Raw genomic sequence first — 22,262 nt, forward strand, 5'->3', positions numbered from 1 at the left:
GCAGTGAGTGGGGGACGCCGGAGATAGATCTTACGGCATCCCGCCTCAATACCAAGTTACCCAGATACGGGTCGAGGGATCCTCAGGCAGAACTGATAAATGCCCTATAAGTACCATGGAGGTTCAGACTCGTATATCTTTTTCCTCCATTACCACTTCTCCCTCCTGTGGTGGCTCACATCAAGCAGGAGCGAGCATCAGTGATTCTGATTGCTCCATCGTGGCCGTGAAGGACGTGGTTTGCGGATCTGGTGGGGATGTCCTCATCTCCTCAGTGGAAGTTACTCGGAGAGATCTACTGATACAGGGTCCCTTCATTCATCAAAATCTAGATTCTCTGAGGCTGACTGCGTATAGATTGAGCACTTAGTCTTAGCCAAGAGAGAGTTTTATGAGAGTGTTATCGACACTCTGATTCAAGCTCGTAAGCCAGTTACACGTCGTATCTACCATAAAGTGCGGAGTACTTGTACCGGTGTGAAGAGCGTGGCTTTTCCTGGCATAAGGTTAAGGTTGCCAGAATTTTATCTTTTCTCCCGGATGGATTGGAGAAGGGTCTATCTGCTAGTTCCCTGAAGGGATAGATATCGGCCCTGTCGGTGCTACTGCACAAGAGATTGAATGAGCTTCCGGATGTGCAGTCCTTTGTTAAGGCTCTGACTAGGATCAGACCTGTGTTTAGATCTGGGGCTCCGCATTGTAGCTTCAATCATGTTCTTAGTGTTTTGCAGCAGGCTCCGTTTGAGCCTATGCATACTGTTGATATTAAATTGTTATCCTGAAAGGTTCTTTTTTAAGACACGATGAGTCCACGTATTATCTTGATTACTAATGGGATATTCACCTCCTGGTCAGCAGGAGGAGGCAAAGAGCACCACAGAGCTGTTAAATAGCTCTTCCCTCCCACCCCAGTCATTCTCTTTGCCTACGTTAGTGATAGGAAGAGGTAAAGTGAGGTGTTAGATTAGATTCTTCTATCAAGAGTTTATCATTTTAAAAGTAGTGCCAGAGTGTGCTGCTTTGTTCTAGGGTGTGGCCGTAGTCCATATCAGTCTCTTCAGTATAGGTTTTGGTGCCTTTAGAGCAATGGGAACTTGTGGGACATAATTCTCACTGCACCTCCCATAATTTACTTGCTGCCCTTATCCTTTAGTCTGAGAGATGCATTGACTCAACATTTTTGTTATGCTCAGGTCGATGTGAGGGAGAGGACCTCTCAAGCCTGAGAGCTGCCTTACTGCCAGGCAGAAGTCCAGGTAAGTTCTACCTTTAATTTTTGGGGAAAAGGACTCAGAATTTTTAAATAAAAAATAGCACACATTTCATCATAAAGGGCTTTTTTTGAGAGAATAAGTTCTTTATGTGGGGACATAATACCTTTATTTAATATGGGAAAGGTCTCTGAGCAGTGTATTGGATCAGGGCACTGGGGCTGGATGAAGTTAAATATTTAACTGAATTGCAATCGTATTTTAACTGTATTAAAGATGGCTCCGGTGGTTTCACAGTAATTGATGTTTAGTAGGTTAGGTCACGCCCATGATGGGCGGTCCTTACGGTTTTGGCGCCATTCCGTAGCGCAAGTCAGGGATAGTGCGCTCAGTGGATTGACCGGTCTGTGCTAGAGTTGCATGAGGAGAATTCATGCGTTTCTAGTGCAGACAATGTTTTTTTCTGGTAATCAGTTGCCTCATTTGTTACAGTCATAACGGCAGAGTGAAGAAAAGACTCAATAAGACTGTTGTGGACCTTGACGATCTTTGGTCAGATAGGAACACTTAAGCAGAGTGCTGAAGTGCAGAGGATATTTGATTTTAACAAAATTGTCATTTTCAGCAGAAATAAAATAACCGTTTAAAATTTAAAGAGAGTAAAGTTTTTTGTTTTAAACAAATAAATTTCATCATTTTTATTTGTTTTAATTCTTTATCTGTAAAAGGAGAACATTAACAAGAATGTCATTTTAGCAAGAATTAAAATAACCGTTTAAAATTTAAAGAGACAGTAACGTTTTTTTAGAAGTATTTTGCATAAATAAATTTGATAATTTTAATTTATTTAATAAATTGCATATAAACATGGACAATGAGACTTGCAAGATGTCACCTGTGTTTTATATTTTGACGCTAATGTGGAACCACCAATCCCTTTCTGTCCTTCATGTATTCAAAGGACTTTTGTTAGGTATAAGATATTTTCTGAGCCAGTCTCCTCTAAGGCAGATGTTGTCCAAGAATACAATGTTGAAGGTCAATTTATGCCGCAGCTTTCTCCACAAACGTCCCAAAATTTTCCGCCCTCACAAGCAGTGCCCTGCGCTTCCACTATAGTCCCTTCGGGGATTTAATTACAAGACATAGCTTATCTTATGTCTTCAACTATTTCTGTTGCCCTGTCTGCTTTTCCAATGTTGTAGGGCAAATGTAAGTTTATTTCCTCTGACGGACTTGGAGGTTGTAACCTTTAGGTTTAAGCTAGAACACCTCCGCCTGTTGCTTAGGGAGGTTTTTAGTTATCTTAGACGACTGTGATTCCACAGTAGTGGTGGCCCCTTTATAGTCTAGTAAACTGGACAAATATTTAGAAACTCCTTCTTACTCAGACGTATTTGTTGTTCCAAAGCGAGCTTCGGAGATCGTTACTAAAGAATGGGAGAGACTAGGTATTCCCTTTTCTCTCTCACCTATCTTTAAGAAGATGTTTCCCATAGCTGATGCCTTCAAGGAGGCTTGGCAGACTGTTTCTAAAGTGGAAGGGACTGTTTACACCTTAGCCAAGAGAACTATTATTTCCATAGAGGACAGTAAAGATCCTATGGATAAGAAGTTAGAGGGTCTACTTAAAAAAAATTTGTTCACCAGGGTCTGCTATTGCAGCCTGCTGCGTGCATTGCTACCGTCACGGGTGCGGCAGCATACTGGTTTGATGCTCTATCTGAGTCTCTCAGGACCGAAACTCCCTTGGAGGAGATCCAAGACAGGATAAAAGCTCTAAAGCTAGCTAATTCCTTAATTACAGACGATTCTCTTCAAATCATCAAACTGGCAGCTAAAAGTTCAGGTTTCGCTATCCTAGCCTGAAGAGCCCTATGATTAAATCCTTGGTCTGCGGACGTGTCATCTAAGTCTAAGCTTCTAGCGATTCCTTACAAGGGGAAGACCTTGTTTGTCCCTGGCATGGCGGAAATTATTTCTGATATATCGGGAGACAAGGGTCATCTACTCCCTCAGGATAAGAGAAACAAGCAAAAGAGACTACAGAATAATGTTGTTCCTTTTGAAAATTTTCAAGGGGAATTCTTCCTCTTCCTCCTTTACGCAGGAACAATTCAAGCCTGCATGGAGACCCAACCAGTCTTGGAACAAGGCCAAACGGTCCCAGAAGCCTGCTGCTTTTTCCAAGACTGCATGAAGGGCATGCCCCCGATCCGGGTCCAAGATTATCTTCAGACCAGATAAAGAAAGAGGCGTTCTTACATTGTGTATAAGACCTCTCTATCATGGGAGTACAGGAACAAGGTCAGGGTTTTTATTCCGACCTGTTTGTGGTCCCTAAAAAGGAGGGAACCTTCAGACCAATTTTAGATCTCAAGGGTCTAAACAAATTTCTCAGAGTTCCGTCCTTCAAGATGGAAACTATACGTTCCATTCTCCCATTGATCCAAGAGGGTCAATTTATGACAACAGTGGGTTTACAGGACGCGTATCTACATGTTCCCATTTACAGGGATCATCACAAGTTCCTAGGGTTTGCCTTCCAGGACAAGCACTTCCAGTTTGTGGCTCTGCCTTTCGGTCTGGCCACGGCTCCAAGAATTTTACCTTCCTAAGAACTCACGGGTGGAAGATAAAGTTGGGGAAAAGTTCCTTGACTCCAAGTACAAGGATAATTTTCTTGGGAACCATAATAGATTCTCTATCCATGTAGATCTTTCTGACAGAAGTCAGGAAATCAGATTATTGATACTTTTCTAGCCCTTCAGTCCTTCATTCCACTGACTTCAGCCGTCAGTGGCTCAGTGCATGGAGGTTATCGGGTTGATAGTGGCGGCAATGGATATCATCCCGTTTGCTCGGTTCCATCTCAGACCTCTGCAGCTAAGCATGCTCTGGCAATGGAACGGGGATTATGCAGACTTGTCTCCTCAGATAACTCTGGAGCAGGAGACAAGAGATTCTCTTCAATGATGGTTGTCTCTGGATCATTTTTCCCAGGGAACCTGCTTTCGCAGACTGTCTTGGGTGATTGTGACAACAGATGCCAGCCTTTTAGGGTGGGAAGCTGTCTGGGGCTCTCTAAAGGCTCAGGGACTTGGACTCAGTCAGAGTCTGTTATTCCTATAAACATCCTGGAACTGAGAGCGATCTTCAATGCTCTTCTGGCCTAGCCTCAGTTAGCCTCGGCCAAGTTTATCAGGTTCCAGTCAGACAACATAACTTCAGTAGCTTACATCAATCATCAGGGAGGAACGAGGAGTTCCTTAGCAATGACTGAAGTAACCAGGATAATTCAGTGGGCAGAGGCGCATTCTTGCTTACCTGTCAGCGATCCACATCCCAGGGGTGGACAACTGGGAGGCGGACTTTCTGAGCAGACAGACCTTTCATCTGGGAGACTGGGAACTCCATCCAGAGGTGTTCTCCAGCCTGAATGGATGGAAATAGTGGTTCGGAGTCCTCTGCAAGTTTTTTGACAGAAGATTCAGATGCCCCGGTCAACCGATGACGTCAGAGCGACAACGGACACGCCGTATGCGGGGGACGCAACAAGGTCACTATCGGTACTAGCTCCGACCACACCAACAGAGACAGGCAAACGGCCACAAAGGTATGAGTGGGAATACTGTATGGGAAATGTTTGTAAGGCCAAAAAAAGAGGACGGTATATGTGATGCCATAAAAAAGGACGGTATATATGACTTTGATTTGGCTGTAAATAATAACAAACGAACAGTGTTGACCAAATCTCATACCCACACTGTAATGGCTGCTATGAATGATTGCCAAGGTAAAACCTGTGTAACAACTACAAAAAAACCTGCACTCCAACTGATATTTACTGCTGACTGTAATGGATATACACAAACCACCGATGTGGAAATGGATATTCCTTTACACTTATCTGTTGGACTGAATGATACTCAAAGTTTACAATGTATATCGATGGTTATCAGTCCAGTTGTTAATTTGAATCCCACTAACATGGCCTCTATTAAGTTTACCACTCTCTCTGTCCCTGATGAAATAGTAAAATCTGCAGTTGTGAATGAGAGCACAAAACGATCGTATGAATGTGTAGACACTGCACTTAATCACAATCTAATAAGAATGGCTGTGGGAGAGTGTGGTTTGGTTTTAAATGATAATGCACAGTACACAAGTAATGATTTTAATCACATTCCTATGATACTGAATGAGAATTTAGTTCATAATTCGTCTTCTTACACTTAAAACAAATGAGGAGGCGATTACCTTAAATAAAGGTTTATCTTATTGTTTAGACAACTTTTGCAATGAATTTACGGTCCAACAAGACCTTCAAAAGTTTTTTAGGAAACTTAAATTAAAAATATATTTTGCTATACAAAAGGGTCACATACAAGCACCTAACACTGAGATTGTAAATACAATAAAATTTAGTGATGCTAAGGAATATGGCATATCTAAAAAGAGCACTTTCACACCTGCAGTCACACATAGTACAGCCACCTACATGAACTTAGAAGAAAGAGAAGTGGACAATCTCTTTAAGAGAGAGAAAAAAAAAGAAAATTGGTACAAAGAATTAAAAATATTATTGATTTGGCTGTAAAAAGGGAAATAACGGATACATTTAAAGATGCCTTATATGTTGCCAATCCCATAAAACCTGTAATATATGTACTACCAAAGCGAAAGAAAAAAAACCCTGGCAGGCCCATTGTGGCAGGGATGGGTTCCATTTTTTCATCTATATCTATCTTTTTGGATAAGGTATTACAGCCATTTGTTAAAAAAAATACTTCATATGTCAGAGATACAAATGATTTTTTATCTAAACTGAAAGATCTAGGATATATTGGGGAGAAGTGTATTCTATTTACTTTAGATGTCTCCAGTTTGTACACTTCTATAAAACACACGAGTGGCATTACAGCTGTTGAGAATGTATTGAGGTCTGCCAGTGATTATACTGAAATGGAGATTGGTTTTGTGATTGAGTTGCTTTCTTTCATACTGTACCATAATTATTTCTTATTTGGAGATACTTATTATTTACAAAGACAAGGGACGGCAATGGGCTCCAACGTCGCCCCCACATACGCCAATATCTTCATGAATAGCGTTGAGGAATACTTTGTATATCCTCACATTTCTCCAACATAGGTGTGTCCGGTCCACGGCGTCATCCTTACTTGTGGGATATTCTCTTCCCCAACAGGAAATGGCAAAGAGCCCAGCAAAGCTGGTCACATGATCCCTCCTAGGCTCCGCCTACCCCAGTCATTCTCTTTGCCGTTGTACAGGCAACATCTCCACGGAGATGGCTTAGAGTTTTTTAGTGTTTAACTGTAGTTTTTCATTATTCAATCAAGAGTTTGTTATTTTCAAATAGTGCTGGTATGTACTATTTACTCAGAAACAGAAAAGAGATGAAGAGTTCTGTTTGTATGAGGAAAATGATTTTAGCAACCGTAACTAAAATCCATGGCTGTTCCACACAGGACTGTTGAGAGCAATTAACTTCAGTTGGGGGAACAGTGTGCAGTCTCTTGCTGCTTGAGGTATGACACATTCTAACAAGACGATGTAATGCTGGAAGCTGTCATTTTCCCTATGGGATCCGGTAAGCCATGTTTATTACGATCGTAAATAAGGGCTTCACAAGGGCTTATTTAGACTGTAGACTTTTTTGGGCTAAATCGATTCATTATTAACACATATTTAGCCTTGAGGAATCATTTTATTTGGGTAATTTGATATAATAATATCGGCAGGCACTGTATTTGACACCTTATTTCTTAGGGGCTTTCCCAAAGCATAAGCAGAGTCTCATTTTCGCGCCGGTGTGGCGCACTTGTTTTTTGAGAGGCATGGCATGCAGTCGCATGTGAGAGGAGCTCTGATACTTAGAAAAGACTTCTGAAGGCGTCATTTGGTATCGTATTCCCCTTTGGGTTTGGTTGGGTCTCAGCAAAGCAGATACCAGGGACTGTAAAGGGGTTAAAGCTTAAAACGGCTCCGGTTCCGTTATTTTAAGGGTTAAAGCTTCCAAATTTGGTGTGCAATATTTTTAAGGCTTTATGACACTGTGGTGAAAATTTGGTGAATTTTGAACAATTCCTTCATGTTTTTTCGCAATTGCAGTAATAAAGTGTGTTCAGTTTAAAATTTAAAGTGACAGTAACGGTTTTATTTTAAAACGTTTTTAGTACTTTCTTATCAAGTTTATGCCTTGTTTAACATGTCTGAACTACCAGATAGACTGTGTTCTGAATGTGGGGAAGCCAGAATTCCTATTCATTTAAATAAATGTGATTTATGTGATAATGACAATGATGCCCAAGATGATTCCTCAAGTGAGGGGAGTAAGCATGGTACTGCATCATTCCCTCCTTCGTCTACACGAGTCTTGCCCACCCAGGAGGCCCCTAGTACATCTAGCGCGCCAATACTCCTTACTATGCAACAATTAACGGCTGTAATGGATAATTCTGTCAAAAACATTTTAGCCAAAATGAACCCTTGTCAGCGTAAGCGTGGCTGCTCTGTTTTAGTTACTGAAGAGCATGACGACGCTGATATTAATATCTCTGAAGGGCCCCTAACTCAATCTGAGGGAGCCAGGGAGGTTTTGTCTGAGGGAGAAATTACTGATTTAGGGAACATTTCTCAGCAGGCTGAATCTGATGTGATTACATTTAAATTTAAGTTGGAACATCTCCGCATTTTGCTTAAGGAGGTATTATCCACTCTGGATGATTGTGAAAATTTGGTCATCCCAGAGAAACTATGTAAAATGGACAAGTTCCTAGAGGTGCCGGGGCTCCCAGAAGCTTTTCCTATACCCAAGCGGGTGGCGGACATTGTTAATAAAGAATGGGAAAGGCCCGGTATTCCTTTCGTCCCTCCCCCCATATTTAAAAAATTGTTTCCTATGGTCGACCCCAGAAAGGACTTATGGCAGTCAGTCCCCAAGGTCGAGGGAGCGGTTTCTACTTTAAACAAACGCACCACTATACCCATAGAGGATAGTTGTGCTTTCAAAGATCCTATGGATAAAAAATTAGAAGGTTTGCTCAAAAAGATGTTTGTTCAGCAGGGTTACCTTCTACAACCCATTTCATGCATTGTCCCTGTCACTACAGCTGCATATTTCTGGTTTGATGAACTGATAAAGGTGCTCGATAGTGATTCTCCTCCTTATGAGGAGATTATGGACAGAATCAATGCTCTCAAATTGGCTAATGCTTTCACTCTAGACGCCACTTTGCAATTGGCTAGGTTAGCGGCTAAGAATTCTGGGTTTGCTATTGTGGCGCGCAGAGCGCTTTGGTTGAAATCTTGGTCGGCTGATGCGTCTTCCAAGAACAAGCTACTAAACATTCCTTTCAAGGGGAAAACGCTGTTTGGTCCCGACTTGAAAGAGATTATCTCTGATATCACTGGGGGTAAGGGCCACGCCCTTCCTCAGGATCGGCCTTTCAAGGCAAAAAATAGACCTAATTTTCGTCCCTTTCGTAAAAACGGACCAGCCCAAGGTGCTACGTCCTCTAAGCAAGAGGGTAATACTTCTCAGGCCAAGCCAGCTTGGAGACCAATGCAAGGCTGGAACAAGGGAAAGCAGGCCAAGAAACCTGCCACTGCTACCAAGTCAGCATGAAATATTGGCCCCCGATCCGGGACCGGATCTGGTGGGGGGCAGACTCTCTCTCTTCGCTCAGGCTTGGGCAAGAGATGTTCTGGATCCTTGGGCGCTAGAAATAGTCTCCCAGGGTTATCTTCTGGAATTCAAGGGACTTCCCCCAAGGGGGAGGTTCCACAGGTCTCAGTTGTCTTCAGACCACATAAAAAGACAGGCGTTCTTACATTGTGTAGAAGACCTGTTAAAAATGGGAGTGATTCATCCTGTTCCATTAAGAGAACAAGGGATGGGGTTCTACTCCAATCTGTTCATAGTTCCCAAAAAAGAGGGAACGTTCAGACCAATCTTAGATCTCAAGATCTTAAACAAATTTCTCAAGGTCCCATCGTTCAAGATGGAAACCATTCGAACTATCCTTCCTTCCATCCAGGAAGGTCAATTTATGACCACGGTGGATTTAAAGGATGCGTATCTACATATTCCTATCCACAAGGAACATCATCGGTTCCTAAGGTTTGCATTCCTGGACAAACATTACCAGTTTGTGGCGCTTCCTTTCGGATTAGCCACTGCTCCAAGGATTTTCACAAAGGTACTAGGGTCCCTTCTAGCGGTGCTAAGACCAAGGGGCATTGCAGTAGTACCCTACCTGGACGACATTCTGATTCAAGCGTCGTCCCTTCCTCGAGCAAAGGCTCACACGGACATCGTCCTGGCCTTTCTCAGATCTCACGGCTGGAAAGTGAACGTGGAAAAGAGTTCTCTATCCCCGTCAACAAGGGTTCCCTTCTTGGGAACAATTATAGACTCCTCAGAAATGAGGATTTTTCTAACAGAGGCCAGAAAAACAAAACTTCTGGACTCTTGTCGGATACTTCATTCTGTTCCTCTTCCTTCCGTAGCTCAGTGCATGGAAGTGATCGGGTTGATGGTAGCGGCAATGGACATAGTTCCTTTTGCGCGCATTCATCTAAGACCATTACAACTGTGCATGCTCAGTCAGTGGAATGGGGACTATACAGACTTGTCTCCAAAGATACAAGTAAATCAGAGGACCAGAGACTCACTCCGTTGGTGGCTGTCCCTGGACAACCTGTCTCAAGGGATGACATTCCGCAGACCAGAGTGGGTCATTGTCACGACCGACGCCAGTCTGATGGGCTGGGGCGCGGTCTGGGGATCCCTGAAAGCTCAGGGTCTTTGGTCTCGGGAAGAATCTCTTCTACCGATAAATATTCTGGAACTGAGAGCGATATTCAATGCTCTCAAGGCTTGGCCTCAGCTAGCGAGGACCAAGTTCATACGGTTTCAATCAGACAACATGACGACTGTTGCGTACATCAACCATCAGGGGGGAACAAGGAGTTCCCTAGCGATGGAAGAAGTGACCAAGATTGTTCTATGGGCGGAGTCTCACTCCTGCCACCTGTCTGCTATCCACATCCCGGGAGTGGAAAATTGGGAAGCGGATTTTCTGAGTCGTCAGACATTGCATCCGGGGGAGTGGGAACTCCATCCGGAAGTCTTTGCCCAAGTCACTCAGCTGTGGGGCATTCCAGACATGGATCTAATGGCCTCTCGTCAGAACTTCAAAGTTCCCTGTTACGGGTCCAGATCCAGGGATCCCAAGGCGGCTCTAGTGGATGCACTAGTAGCACCTTGGACCTTCAAACTAGCTTATGTGTTCCCGCCGTTTCCTCTCATCCCCAGGCTGGTAGCCAGGATCAATCAGGAGAGGGCGTCGGTGATATTGATAGCTCCTGCGTGGCCACGCAGGACTTGGTATGCAGATCTGGTGAATATGTCATCGGCTCCACCTTGGAAGCTACCTTTGAGACGAGACCTTCTTGTTCAGGGTCCGTTCGAACATCCGAATTTGGTTTCACTCCAGCTGACTGCCTGGAGATTGAACGCTTGATTTTATCGAAGCGAGGTTTCTCAGATTCTGTTATCGATACTCTTGTTCAGGCCAGAAAGCCTGTAACTAGAAAGATTTACCACAAAATTTGGAAAAAATATATCTGTTGGTGTGAATCTAAAGGATTCCCTTGGGACAAGGTTAAGATTCCTAGGATTCTATCCTTCCTTCAAGAAGGATTGGAAAAAGGATTATCGGCAAGTTCCCTGAAGGGACAGATTTCTGCCTTGTCGGTGTTACTTCACAAAAGGCTGGCAGCTGTGCCAGACGTTCAAGCCTTTGTTCAGGCTCTGGTTAGGATTAAGCCTGTTTACAAACCCTTGACTCCTCCTTGGAGTCTCAATTTAGTTCTTTCAGTTCTTCAGGGGGTTCCGTTTGAACCCTTACATTCCGTTGATATTAAGTTATTATCTTGGAAAGTTTTGTTTTTAGTTGCAATTTCTTCTGCTAGAAGAGTTTCAGAATTATCTGCTCTGCAGTGTTCCCCTCCTTATCTGGTGTTCCATGCAGATAAGGTGGTTTTACGTACTAAACCTGGTTTTCTTCCAAAAGTTGTTTCTAACAAAAACATTAACCAGGAGATTATCGTACCTTCTCTGTGTCCGAAACCAGTTTCAAAGAAGGAACGTTTGTTGCACAATTTGGATGTCGTTCGCGCTCTAAAATTCTATTTAGATGCTACGAAGGATTTTAGACAACCATCTTCCTTGTTTGTTGTTTACTCAGGTAAAAGGAGAGGTCAAAAAGCTACTTCTACCTCTCTCTCTTTTTGGATTAAAAGCATCATCAGATTGGCTTACGAGACTGCCGGACGGCAGCCTCCCGAAAGAATCACAGCTCATTCCACTAGGGCTGTGGCTTCCACATGGGCCTTCAAGAACGAGGCTTCTGTTGATCAGATATGTAGGGCAGCGACTTGGTCTTCACTGCACACTTTTACCAAATTTTACAAGTTTGATACTTTTGCTTCTTCTGAGGCTATTTTTGGGAGAAAGGTTTTGCAAGCCGTGGTGCCTTCCATTTAGGTGACCTGATTTGCTCCCTCCCTTCATCCGTGTCCTAAAGCTTTGGTATTGGTTCCCACAAGTAAGGATGACGCCGTGGACCGGACACACCTATGTTGGAGAAAACAGAATTTATGTTTACCTGATAAATTTCTTTCTCCAACGGTGTGTCCGGTCCACGGCCCGCCCTGGTTTTTTTTTTTAATCAGGTCTGATAATTTATTTTCTTTAAACTACAGTCACCACGGTACCATATGGTTTCTCCTATGCAAATATTCCTCCTTAACGTCGGTCGAATGACTGGGGTAGGCGGAGCCTAGGAGGGATCATGTGACCAGCTTTGCTGGGCTCTTTGCCATTTCCTGTTGGGGAAGAGAATATCCCACAAGTAAGGATGACGCCGTGGACCGGACACACCGTTGGAGAAAGAAATTTATCAGGTAAACATAAATTCTGTTTTTGTTCCAACGTTATGGCGCCTCCTGGTGGAGATATATTGATGATGTATTTGGCGTGTGGGGGGGGGGTGACGTTGGTAGCCTTTTGTCTTTTGTACAAGATTTGAACAATTCAGTCACAGGACTCAAATTTACTCTAAATATGAATGAAATAGGTATTGAATATTTAGATACTTATGTATACAACAAAGGAGGTTTTTTGAGTACAGACCTCTATACCAAGAGTACCGATAGGAATAATCTGCTATAATATAGTAGCTATCATCCTGAGAATATATTTAGAGCTATTCCAAGAAGCCAATTTACTAGAGTAAAATGTATTGTATCTGATAAGGATAAGTGTAAATATAGGTTAGAACAAATGGCTAATAAATTCATTAATGGAAACTATCCCCCTACATTAATTGCAGAACAACTTGATGCAATTACTAAAGATGCAAATATAGAAAAGAAAAATAAACAAGAAATTAATTGTATGATCTTTGTTACACAATTTAACAGACTAAGTAATACAATCTCAGGCATTTTAAAAAAAAAACATTGGCACATTTTGAGGGATTGCAATCCCGAGGTGGTTGAATTTAAAGAGAATCCAATGGTGGCTTATAAGAGAAATCGAAGTATCATGGACATGTTGGTGCATTCAGACATTGGTAGCTTTAAACAAGATAGTCAGAGAACTATAGGTCCTAAAGGATATGGTTGCTACCCATTCCTGAATTGCAGAAATTGTAGTTCCATGATAAAAGGAGAGAACTTTTATCATCCCACCAATGGGAAGAAATTTAAAATCAATAAATATTTAACCTGCAGGTCAACTCACTGTGTTTATCTTATCAAATGCCCATGTGGTCAAATTTATATAGGCGAGACCTGTAGAGAGGTAAGGGAGAGGATAACTGAGCACAAATCTAATATAAGATGTAAAAATAAAGAAGCTCCTGTTTCCTCTCACTTCCTCTCTATGGGTCATAACATCAGCCAACTTAGGTTTCAAATTATAGAGCAGGTAGGTAGGCCCAGGAGAGGTGGAGATAGGGAGCGATTGTTGAAAACTAGAGAGATGTTTTGGATATATAAGTTAGAGACAATGAGGCCCAAAGGGATGAATAAAGATTTTGACTGGAGTCTTTTTTTCTAAGTCTATATTTTTGCTAAGCCTTTTTTTCCAAAAAAAAATTTTCAAAATGCATTTAGTTGCAAAGATAATTTATAAGAAACAATAGAGTTGACATATCTTTCTTTGTTTATATTGTGCAAAATTCCTCTTAATATATGTACATGGGTTTTATGTATTTTACATTTATTCACTTCTTGTGATAACATTGTGATGTATTAACCTTTTACATCCATAAGATGGCACTGTTGTGCAATTAGAGTAACACCGGAAGATGAATAACAGGTGAGGGTATATAAAGGCATTTTACCTGTGTATGTTTAATTATACATGACTAAGAGCCATAATAGGCTTGAAACGTTGTATGTTTGTTTCTGAGGACCCCATGTGGAAATTAAGGTTCTTTTAAAGAATTTTGGAGGCTGGAATATTTCTTGTTTTTGGACTAAAGACTTGCGTCAGTCTTTTTCTTTGTTTGTAATATTCTATAGAAAACGTAAGGGTCAGAAAGCTACGGCTACTTTTCTTAATTTTTGGCTGAAGAGTATCATACGTTTGTTTTGCATATGAGACTACTGAACAGCAGCCTCCCGAGAGGGTTACGACTCATTCCACAAGGGCGGTTGCTTCTTCATGGACATTCAAAAATGTAGCTTTTGTGGAACAGATTTGCAAGATTGCAACTTGGTCCTCTCTTCACACTTTTGCCTCGGCTGAGGCTGTTTTTGGGAGAAGGGTTTCTTTGTGCAGTGGTGCCTTACGTTTAGGTTCCCTGTCTTGTCCCTCCCATATCATCTGTGTACTCTAGATTGGGTATTGAATCCCATTAGTAATTAAGATGATCCGTGGACTCATCGTGACTTAAAAAAGAAAAGAAAATTTATGCTTACCTGATAAATTTATTTCTTTTTTGACACAAGTCCACGGCCCGTCCTGTTTCTTGTAAGACAGGTTGTGGGTTATTGTAAACTTCAGACACCTCTGCACCTTGGCTTTTCCTTTCTCTTCCTAACTTCGGTCGAATGACCAGGAGGAGAATATCCCATTAATAATTAAGATGATCCGTGGACTCATCGTGTCGAAAAAGAAATAAATTTATCAGGTAAGCATAAATTTTCTTTTTTTGTTGGCTATTGCCTCTGCGTGCAGAGTTTCTGAGATTTCTGCTTTGCAATGTGATCCCCCTTATCTTGTTTTCTATGTTGATGGCGGTTTTACGTACTAAATTAGGGTTCCTCCCTAAGATGGTGTCTGATCGTAACATTAATCAAGAAATTGTTCCTTCTTTGTGTCCTAATCCTCCTTCAGCGAAAGAACGCTTGCTTTACAATCTAGATGTGTTTCGTGCCTTGAAGTTCTATCTTCAGGCTACTAAGGAATTCAGACAATCTTCCTCTTTTTTTTGTCATCTATACGGGAATCGTAAGGGGCAGAATGTTACTACGACTTCCCTATCTTTCTGGTTGAGGAGTGTCATCAGCTTAGCTTATGAGAGAGCGGGACGACAGCCTCCTGAGAGGATAATGGCTCATTCCACTAGAGCAGTGGCTTCCTCCTGGGCTTTTAAGAATGAAGCCTCTATGGATCAGATTTGTAAGGCGGCTACCTGGTCCTCCTTACACACTTTTTCTAAATTTTACAAGTTTGATGTGTTTGCTTTGGCTGAAGCAGCTTTTGGGAGAAAAGTTTTGCATGCTGTGGTGCCCTCAGAATAGGATCTGTCTCTTTTTTTTGTTCCCTCTTTTTATTCCTTCAGTGTCCTCTGGAGCTTGGGTATAGTTTTCCCAACAGTAAGGAATAAAATCGTGGACTCTCCCTGACTTATGGAAGGAAAACATAATTTATGCTTACCAGATAAATTCCTTTCCTTCCTGTCAAGGAGAGACTACGACCCTGTCCGTAATTTATATTTTTGTTGGATGGTTCCTTTTTTTAAAAAATATTATTTCTTCTGGCACCTTTATACCCTGATGTTTCTCCTACTTTTCCTTGTTCCCTCAGCAGAATGACTGGGGGATAGGGTAAGTGGAAGGGATATTCAAGCCTTTGGCTGGGTGTCTTTGCCTCTTCCTAGTGCCAGGTGTTGTATTTCCCAACAGTAAGGAATGAAGTTGTGGACTCTCCCTGCCAGGAAGGAAAGTAATTTATCTGGTAAGCATAAATTATGTTTTTCTGCATAATACCATGTCTGACTTTATGACCTTTTAAGTTAAAATAGGGACAGGGAATTGTTATATAACCGGATATATGTTTGACTTTGCTACTATAGTAGTAAAAACAAATAGAGTCCACAGTAACATCACATTAAATCTTGTTGAGGCGAGTGTGGAGTTCTCTGGTTATTTACTATTGATTATTGAATTAAGTCATGCACCATCAGTTGTCTTATGGTATTAAAGTGCATTTACTGGAGTAAATATATAGTATGTGTGTGTGTGTATAGAGATATTAGAATGTATTCATTATTATAGGCATATATCTATGGAGATCATCTCTTCTGTCTCATTACTTAGTAAATCGGTACTGATGTAACACCCAAAGTAGCAGTATTTTTATATAAAGCTCAATTACGTTTGGAAACAATCCTGCAGACTGTGGATTTGCTTAATTATTTTTAAGGTAAAAAAATACCTTCACAAATGATCCTATGATGTTGTTCTAACCGATCTTTCTTTCATGTAAATGGCAAGAGTCCATGAGCTAGTGACATATGGGATATAGATTCCTACCAGGAGGGGGCAAAGTTACCCAAACCTCAAAATGCCTATAAATACAGCTCCCACCTCACTCACACCTTAGTTTTACAAGCTTTGCCTCCTATTGAGGTGGTGAAGCAAGTTGTGCTTGATTTCTTCTATGATAGGCGCTTCTAAGCATTTTGAAGCCAAATTCCTCTCAAAGTACAGTGTTTGTCAGAGGGATGTGAAGGGAGTATTGCCTATTGATTTTATGGTTTCACCCATGGGAAATCTATTCAAAGGCTCTCTGTTATCGGTCGTAGGGATTCATTCCCTGCCTCCCTTTTCAGATCAACATTATACTCCTATAACATTACCTCTGCTGATATTTTTCAATACTGATTTGGCTGTCGGCTATATGTGGATGGGTGTGTTTGGCACTTTATATTGTTAAAGTTTTTAAATATATATTGCACAGTTTCAGCATGGAAAATTATGTTTGGGAGAAATTTAGTATAATTCTTTTCTTACTTGAGGTTCCAGCTAGTTGTAACTTCAGTCCTGTTTTTTTAAATTTTCGCGGGAAAATTAGGCTTGCAATGGCACAAAATGTATTCTATTTATTGCGTCATTCTTGGCGCAAATTTTTTTTGGCACAAAGGCTGCGTTTGTTGTGACGCGAGTCACGTCATTTCCTGTTAACCTCGGCTTCCTCCAATCACAGCATGGCCTCAGGCAATGACCACCCTGGGGGGAAAGCCGTGATTGGAGGAAGCCGGATTAGTCATTGCTGACGTGTGAAGAGAGGATTTCCAGGAGGGGGAAGCTGCTCTGGCTGTGAAAAGAAAAAAAGGTACTTTTTTAATCAAACGGCTGCTTTGTAAACTTTGATGAATGAAAGTGCCCCTGTTTTTAATAGTATTTTTAAAAAATGGGCTTTCATTCACCAAAGTTTACCTTAACTTTAAATCTTTTTGTTTTTAGCCATTTTTACTAGAAAAGTTTTATGGCTTAAATCTCCGATATGGTGTTTATATTTAGATTACTATCTTATTATTTTAGGATAGTCATTTTTAAAGGTTTTCTATTGGATTTTATTATCACCTCTATTACTGGGGGAAGGTTAGTCTTTTCTGTCCCAAGTTTAGAAATCTAAGGGTAATTTTTTAAACTTCTAATTGTTTTTCATTCTCCTAAGGCCTCTGGCTCTGATTTAGATTTTTTTCTGAATTTGAATAATTCCAAGCCTTATAATTAAACTAATTTCAGCCTCCCATGGGAAGATTCTTTTCCATGTTATACCAAACTCTGTGGAAGCTCAGGTTTTTCTGAAATGTGTTTCAGATTTAGAGTTTTTCAGGGGTGATGGTTTCAGTTCCTCTGCAGGAACGAAGTTTTGGTTTTCTATTCAAATCTATTCTTTGTCCTAAAGAAAAAAATGTGTTCAGACCAATTCTGCATCTGATTTTTTTTTTTTTTTTATCGTTTTGTAAGATTTCCAGCTTTCAAGATGGTGACTATAGGGACTATTCTGCCTTTCTGTTTAGCAAGGTTACTTTATGTCCACAATAGACTTACAGGATGCTTATTTTCTATTCTTTCAGACAACTTTTGTTTTCTGAGATTCTTTTTTCTAGATAAGCATTACCAATTTGTCGCCTGTCTTTTTGGGCTAGCGGCAGCTCAGAGATTCTGATTCTTGGTGCCCTTCTATCTGTATTCGGAGAGCAGGGTATTGCAGTGTTTATTTGGTACTAGCTTTAATCTATTCATTCAGCGGAATCTCACTTGAAACAACTAGTGTGGTTTATTCAAAACATGGTTGGAGGATCAATTTACAATAGTGTTTTTTGATTCCTTAGACAAGGGTCACCTTTTTAGGTTTCCAGATAGATTTTAGTTTATATGTTTTTTTTCTCTAGCATCAGGTATATTCCTGAATATACTACCCTTCAGCTTGAGATGATTACCTCTTGTTCTTGAATTTTTCTTTTAATGTAAAATACTCACAGCCTCAGCTTTACTAAGCCCTTTAATATACTTGAAAGTTGCTATCATATCACCTCTTTCCCTTCTCTCCTCCAAGCTATAAATATTAAGGTCATTGAGTCTGTAATTAAGGTTTGTAAATGCATAATTATACACTTTGCAGTGTTAAATTTTAGGTCCCAGTTATTTGTTTAATCCTCCAATTTTTGTATATCACTTCTCATTTTGTGTACCCGTCTGGAACATCTACAAACAGACATACAGTACTTTCCCCTTTGCTTATATCTAAATGTGTTAAACAAAACAGGCCCCAGCGGAACTCCACTAGTAACAGCCCCCTCTGCTGGATATACTCCATCTTTTAGTGTTTTGTTATTTGTGTTATGTGGCATTGAGGATCTTCTGCAAAGAAGGGCAAGAATTTTTTTTTATTTTTTTTTTCAAAGAAATTAAGCAAGATATTTTAACTGTTGGCTTAGCAACATTGGTCTCTATGTTACAAAATTTACATCTTTCTTTGCAGGCTGTTCTTTCTCTGGAGGATTTTGGACGTACTGTTGAGGATCTGCTTCTCAAGTATGGCAAGAGGATTGTGGGTAAGATACAAATATAACTAATTCTCTATACATTCTGACATTTCCAGGGCTGCAGATAGATGTGGATTTATTTTGCCAGGCAGATAAATTAGATTGTTTTGATTGTAGTTTTTCTCCAGTTTTAAGCAATTATACACCATCTTTATTTTTACTCATGGACATTGCTTAAAGGGACAGTATACACCAATTTTCATTTAACTGCATGTAATATACACTACTATAGTGTATAGAAAGATTACCTGGAACACCCACTGCAAAGCAGACCCTACCCCCTCCCCCTTTCTCTGCATATGAAAAGATTCTTTACACAAACAGGAGCAATCTGGAGTAGGCATACATCAGTATTCTCCTAAAACTTTGGTTAGGAGTCTGAAAATTGGTGCAATGGAATTTAAAAATAAGCAAAACTATATATATATATTTTTTTATTTTTATTTAAAAAAAGCTGTATAGTCTATGTAAATGGATCATCTACAAAACATTTAGGCAAAGAAAAATCTAGTGTATAATGTTCCCTTTAAGCTATTAACCCATGATTTCTGTCCTGTAATGCCAGTTTCCTGAATAATAAAACGTTAAAATCTTGTTCTTTCATATAATAATGTTGAGAGACACATCTGAAAGAAAAACAAAATGCTGGATTTCCTCCTTAAAGGGACAGTAAAGTAATGAAAAAAATATTTCATTATTTAAATAGGGAATGTCATTTTAAACAACTTTCCAATTTACTTTTATTACCAATTTTGCTTTATTCTCTTGGTATTCTTAGTTGAAGCTAAATCTAGGAGGTTCATGTGCTAATTTCTTAGACCTTGAAGACTGCCTCTAATCTGAAAGCATTTTGACAGTTTTTCACCACTAGAGGGTGTTAGTTCATCTGTTTCATATAGATAACATTGAGCTCAGGCAAGTGAAGCTCCTAGGAGTCAGCACTGATTAGCTAAAATGCAAGTCTGTCAAAAGAACTGAAATAAGGGGACAGAGGCATAGCTACAAGGTAATCACAGAGGTAAAACGTATATTATAACTGTGTTGGTTATGCAAAATTGGGGAATGGGTTATAAAGGGATTATCTACCTTTTTAAACAACAAAAATTCTGGTGTTTACTGTCCCTTTAATATGAGGAGAATCCACAACTTCATTCCTTACTTGTGGGAAATACAGAACCTGGCCACCAGGAGGAGGCAAAGACACCCCAGCCAAAGGCTTAAATACCTCCCCCATTTCCCTCATATTCCAGTCATTCTTTGCCTTTTGTCACAGGAGGTTGGCAGAGAAGTGTCAGAAGATTCAGAGTAGTTCCTTATGAAGGGTATCTACCCTTTGAAATGGGACCGGAGTTTTAAGTAGTCTGGTCAGCCTGCCAGTGAGAGTCTTTCTGCGAACCCATCCAGACTCATATTAACAGCTCCTAAGCAATCAGTGTTGACAAGTTTCACTGCCTGCTTCCATCACTCAAGTCCATATCAGGAGCAATGCTACAAAACTGTCAAACTTGAGAGGCTGTGTTTCACACATAACGCAAGAAGACAGGGTCACAGTGTGGCTCTTTTTTTTTTTTTTTTTTTTTTGGTTCATTTTTATTTTCCCTACTGAATCTTTTTTTTTTTTGGTTCATTTTTATTTTCCCTACTGAATCTTTTTTTTTTTTTTTTTTTTATTGAAGTCATAAACACGTGTAACATAGAAGATATGTCCCAAAACAATGACAGATAAGGAGGTATACAGTGCTATTACAGAGATATTCCCAAGTCCACTAATACAGGTTATACCTACTTACAATACATTTGTGAGATTAAAGAGTGGTACAGATAGGTAGTTATTATCAACGTGATGAGGCCATATTTGGCAGGTGAGATGTAGGAGAAATGAGGTCAACTAGGCAAAGGAAACCTGTAGAAGGGACATTATGAACCCATTTATCTATCTAAAGTGTTAGCAAAGAATTTGGGCTATCTATAGCGAGACTTCAGTTTTGTAATATAATATCATAGAAAGAGTAAAAAATGGTCCCCACATTGCCGTATAAACTATAGATTAGGTTATCTATTCGAGTAGGATTAGGGCAAGGGGGGGGGGGGGTTAGCTTTATAGTTTTTGGGGAAGGGGAATTCAGCGGGCGAGAGGCGCTCATATTGGAGAAGGGGAGGGGGGGCGTGTCCGGGAGATTTAAAGGAACGTCAGTATTACAATCACATAGTTGATAAGCAGTGAAATATATCAGCGTCCAATAATGTACTTAAGAGAGATGTGGACGTGAGAGCAAGACAATCACTGTAAACCCATATATGTAGACAAAATGACTTAATAGCGGGAGACTACCCTCAAAATAAAGACTGACAACTTATTTTATCAAACATGCCAGAGTTAATAGCAACACTTTGTGCAATAAGATAATATATTGTTGCCTCTAGTAAGGAATTGCCAAAGATCTATAATATTTTCCTACACTTTACATATAGGGCAAAGTAGACTATATGCAAACAATGTCAAATATAAGAAGAGTTTATGCGAGTAAAACTTGACACTGTTAGAAGTACTCAAATATTACTTGCATGCCCCAGGTCTGGGTATCAGGTATTAAAGGGCCATGAAACCCTCATTTTTTTTTTCATGATTTAGAAAGAGAATGCAATTTTAAACATCTTTCTAATTTACTTATATTATCTAATTTGTTTTATTCTCTTGATATTCTTTGCTGAAAAGCATATCTAGATATGCTCAGTAGCTGCTGATTGGTTGCTGCACATAGAAGCCTCGTGTGATTGGCTCACCATGTGCATTGCTTTTTCTTCAACTAAGGATATATAACAAATTAAGCAAAATAAATAATAGAAGTCAATTGTAATGTTGTTTAAATTTGTATTCTCTATCTGAATCATGAAAGAAAGATTTTGGGTTTAGTGACCCTTTAAGTCATCATACAGAATTGTGTGACCCATAGGATAATAAATAGTTAATCCTCGCTTACATATGTAATGGAGTAAAATTGTTAGTTGGTGTAACTCATCTGTTCTATAAGTAACTTCTGACACCATATCAACCTCAGAAGGGTGTAAGCTAGAAAGGACACTCGGGAATCCTGCTATATCTAAAGGGTACACAAAATGAGAGTGCAGTAAGGACATAGAAGAGACTGCTATCAGATGTAATAGGCGAGATTTAGCTGTAAACAGTAACTGAGTGAGAAGAGTGGTAGATTGCAATAGGGTTTAAATTCATTACACTAAAATCCACACCTCCCCAATAGTCCAGGCTTACTTTGTAAGAGTGTGTAAGAAGCCAGGGGGTCATGTTAAGTTGTATAAAGAAATAAGTGGGGGAGCAAGCTTACTATGTGATGTAATGATTATGTGGCAACTCTAAGAAACAGTGTTCATATATGTGCTGATCACAAAAAGACAAACATAACTCAGTGTAACTTATAAGCAATACAGGTGATAAAGAAAACTGGCTGCATGTTTACAACACTGCTATACATGTATAATCTATAAAATGTGAAATGCAGTTGCTGGGGGTTATATCTTACTTATAGGTGAGAAAAACAACACATGGAATTTAGCTGTATAGCAAGTTGGCACCAGGCGGGTAAATATTATCTGTATGTTAATTGTTACCCAGAGTTGGTACATATAGATATACATAAGGCAGAATAAA

General features: G+C 40.1%; 1 protein-coding gene across 1 annotated transcript in view; it reads left to right on the forward strand.

Annotated features, from left to right (window-relative positions):
- Positions 1-22,262, forward strand: part of ACADVL (acyl-CoA dehydrogenase very long chain) — a 184,179-nt gene that overhangs the window by 145,698 nt on the left and 16,219 nt on the right. The window contains exon 17 of the mRNA XM_053718432.1: positions 18,532-18,604. Coding sequence (XP_053574407.1) covers positions 18,532-18,604 — 73 coding nt within the window. The remainder of the gene's footprint in view (positions 1-18,531; positions 18,605-22,262) is intronic.

The sequence above is a fragment of the Bombina bombina genome, chromosome 6 (genome assembly GCF_027579735.1).
Source record: "Bombina bombina isolate aBomBom1 chromosome 6, aBomBom1.pri, whole genome shotgun sequence".
In the NCBI taxonomy this organism is placed as follows: Eukaryota; Metazoa; Chordata; class Amphibia; order Anura; family Bombinatoridae; genus Bombina; species Bombina bombina.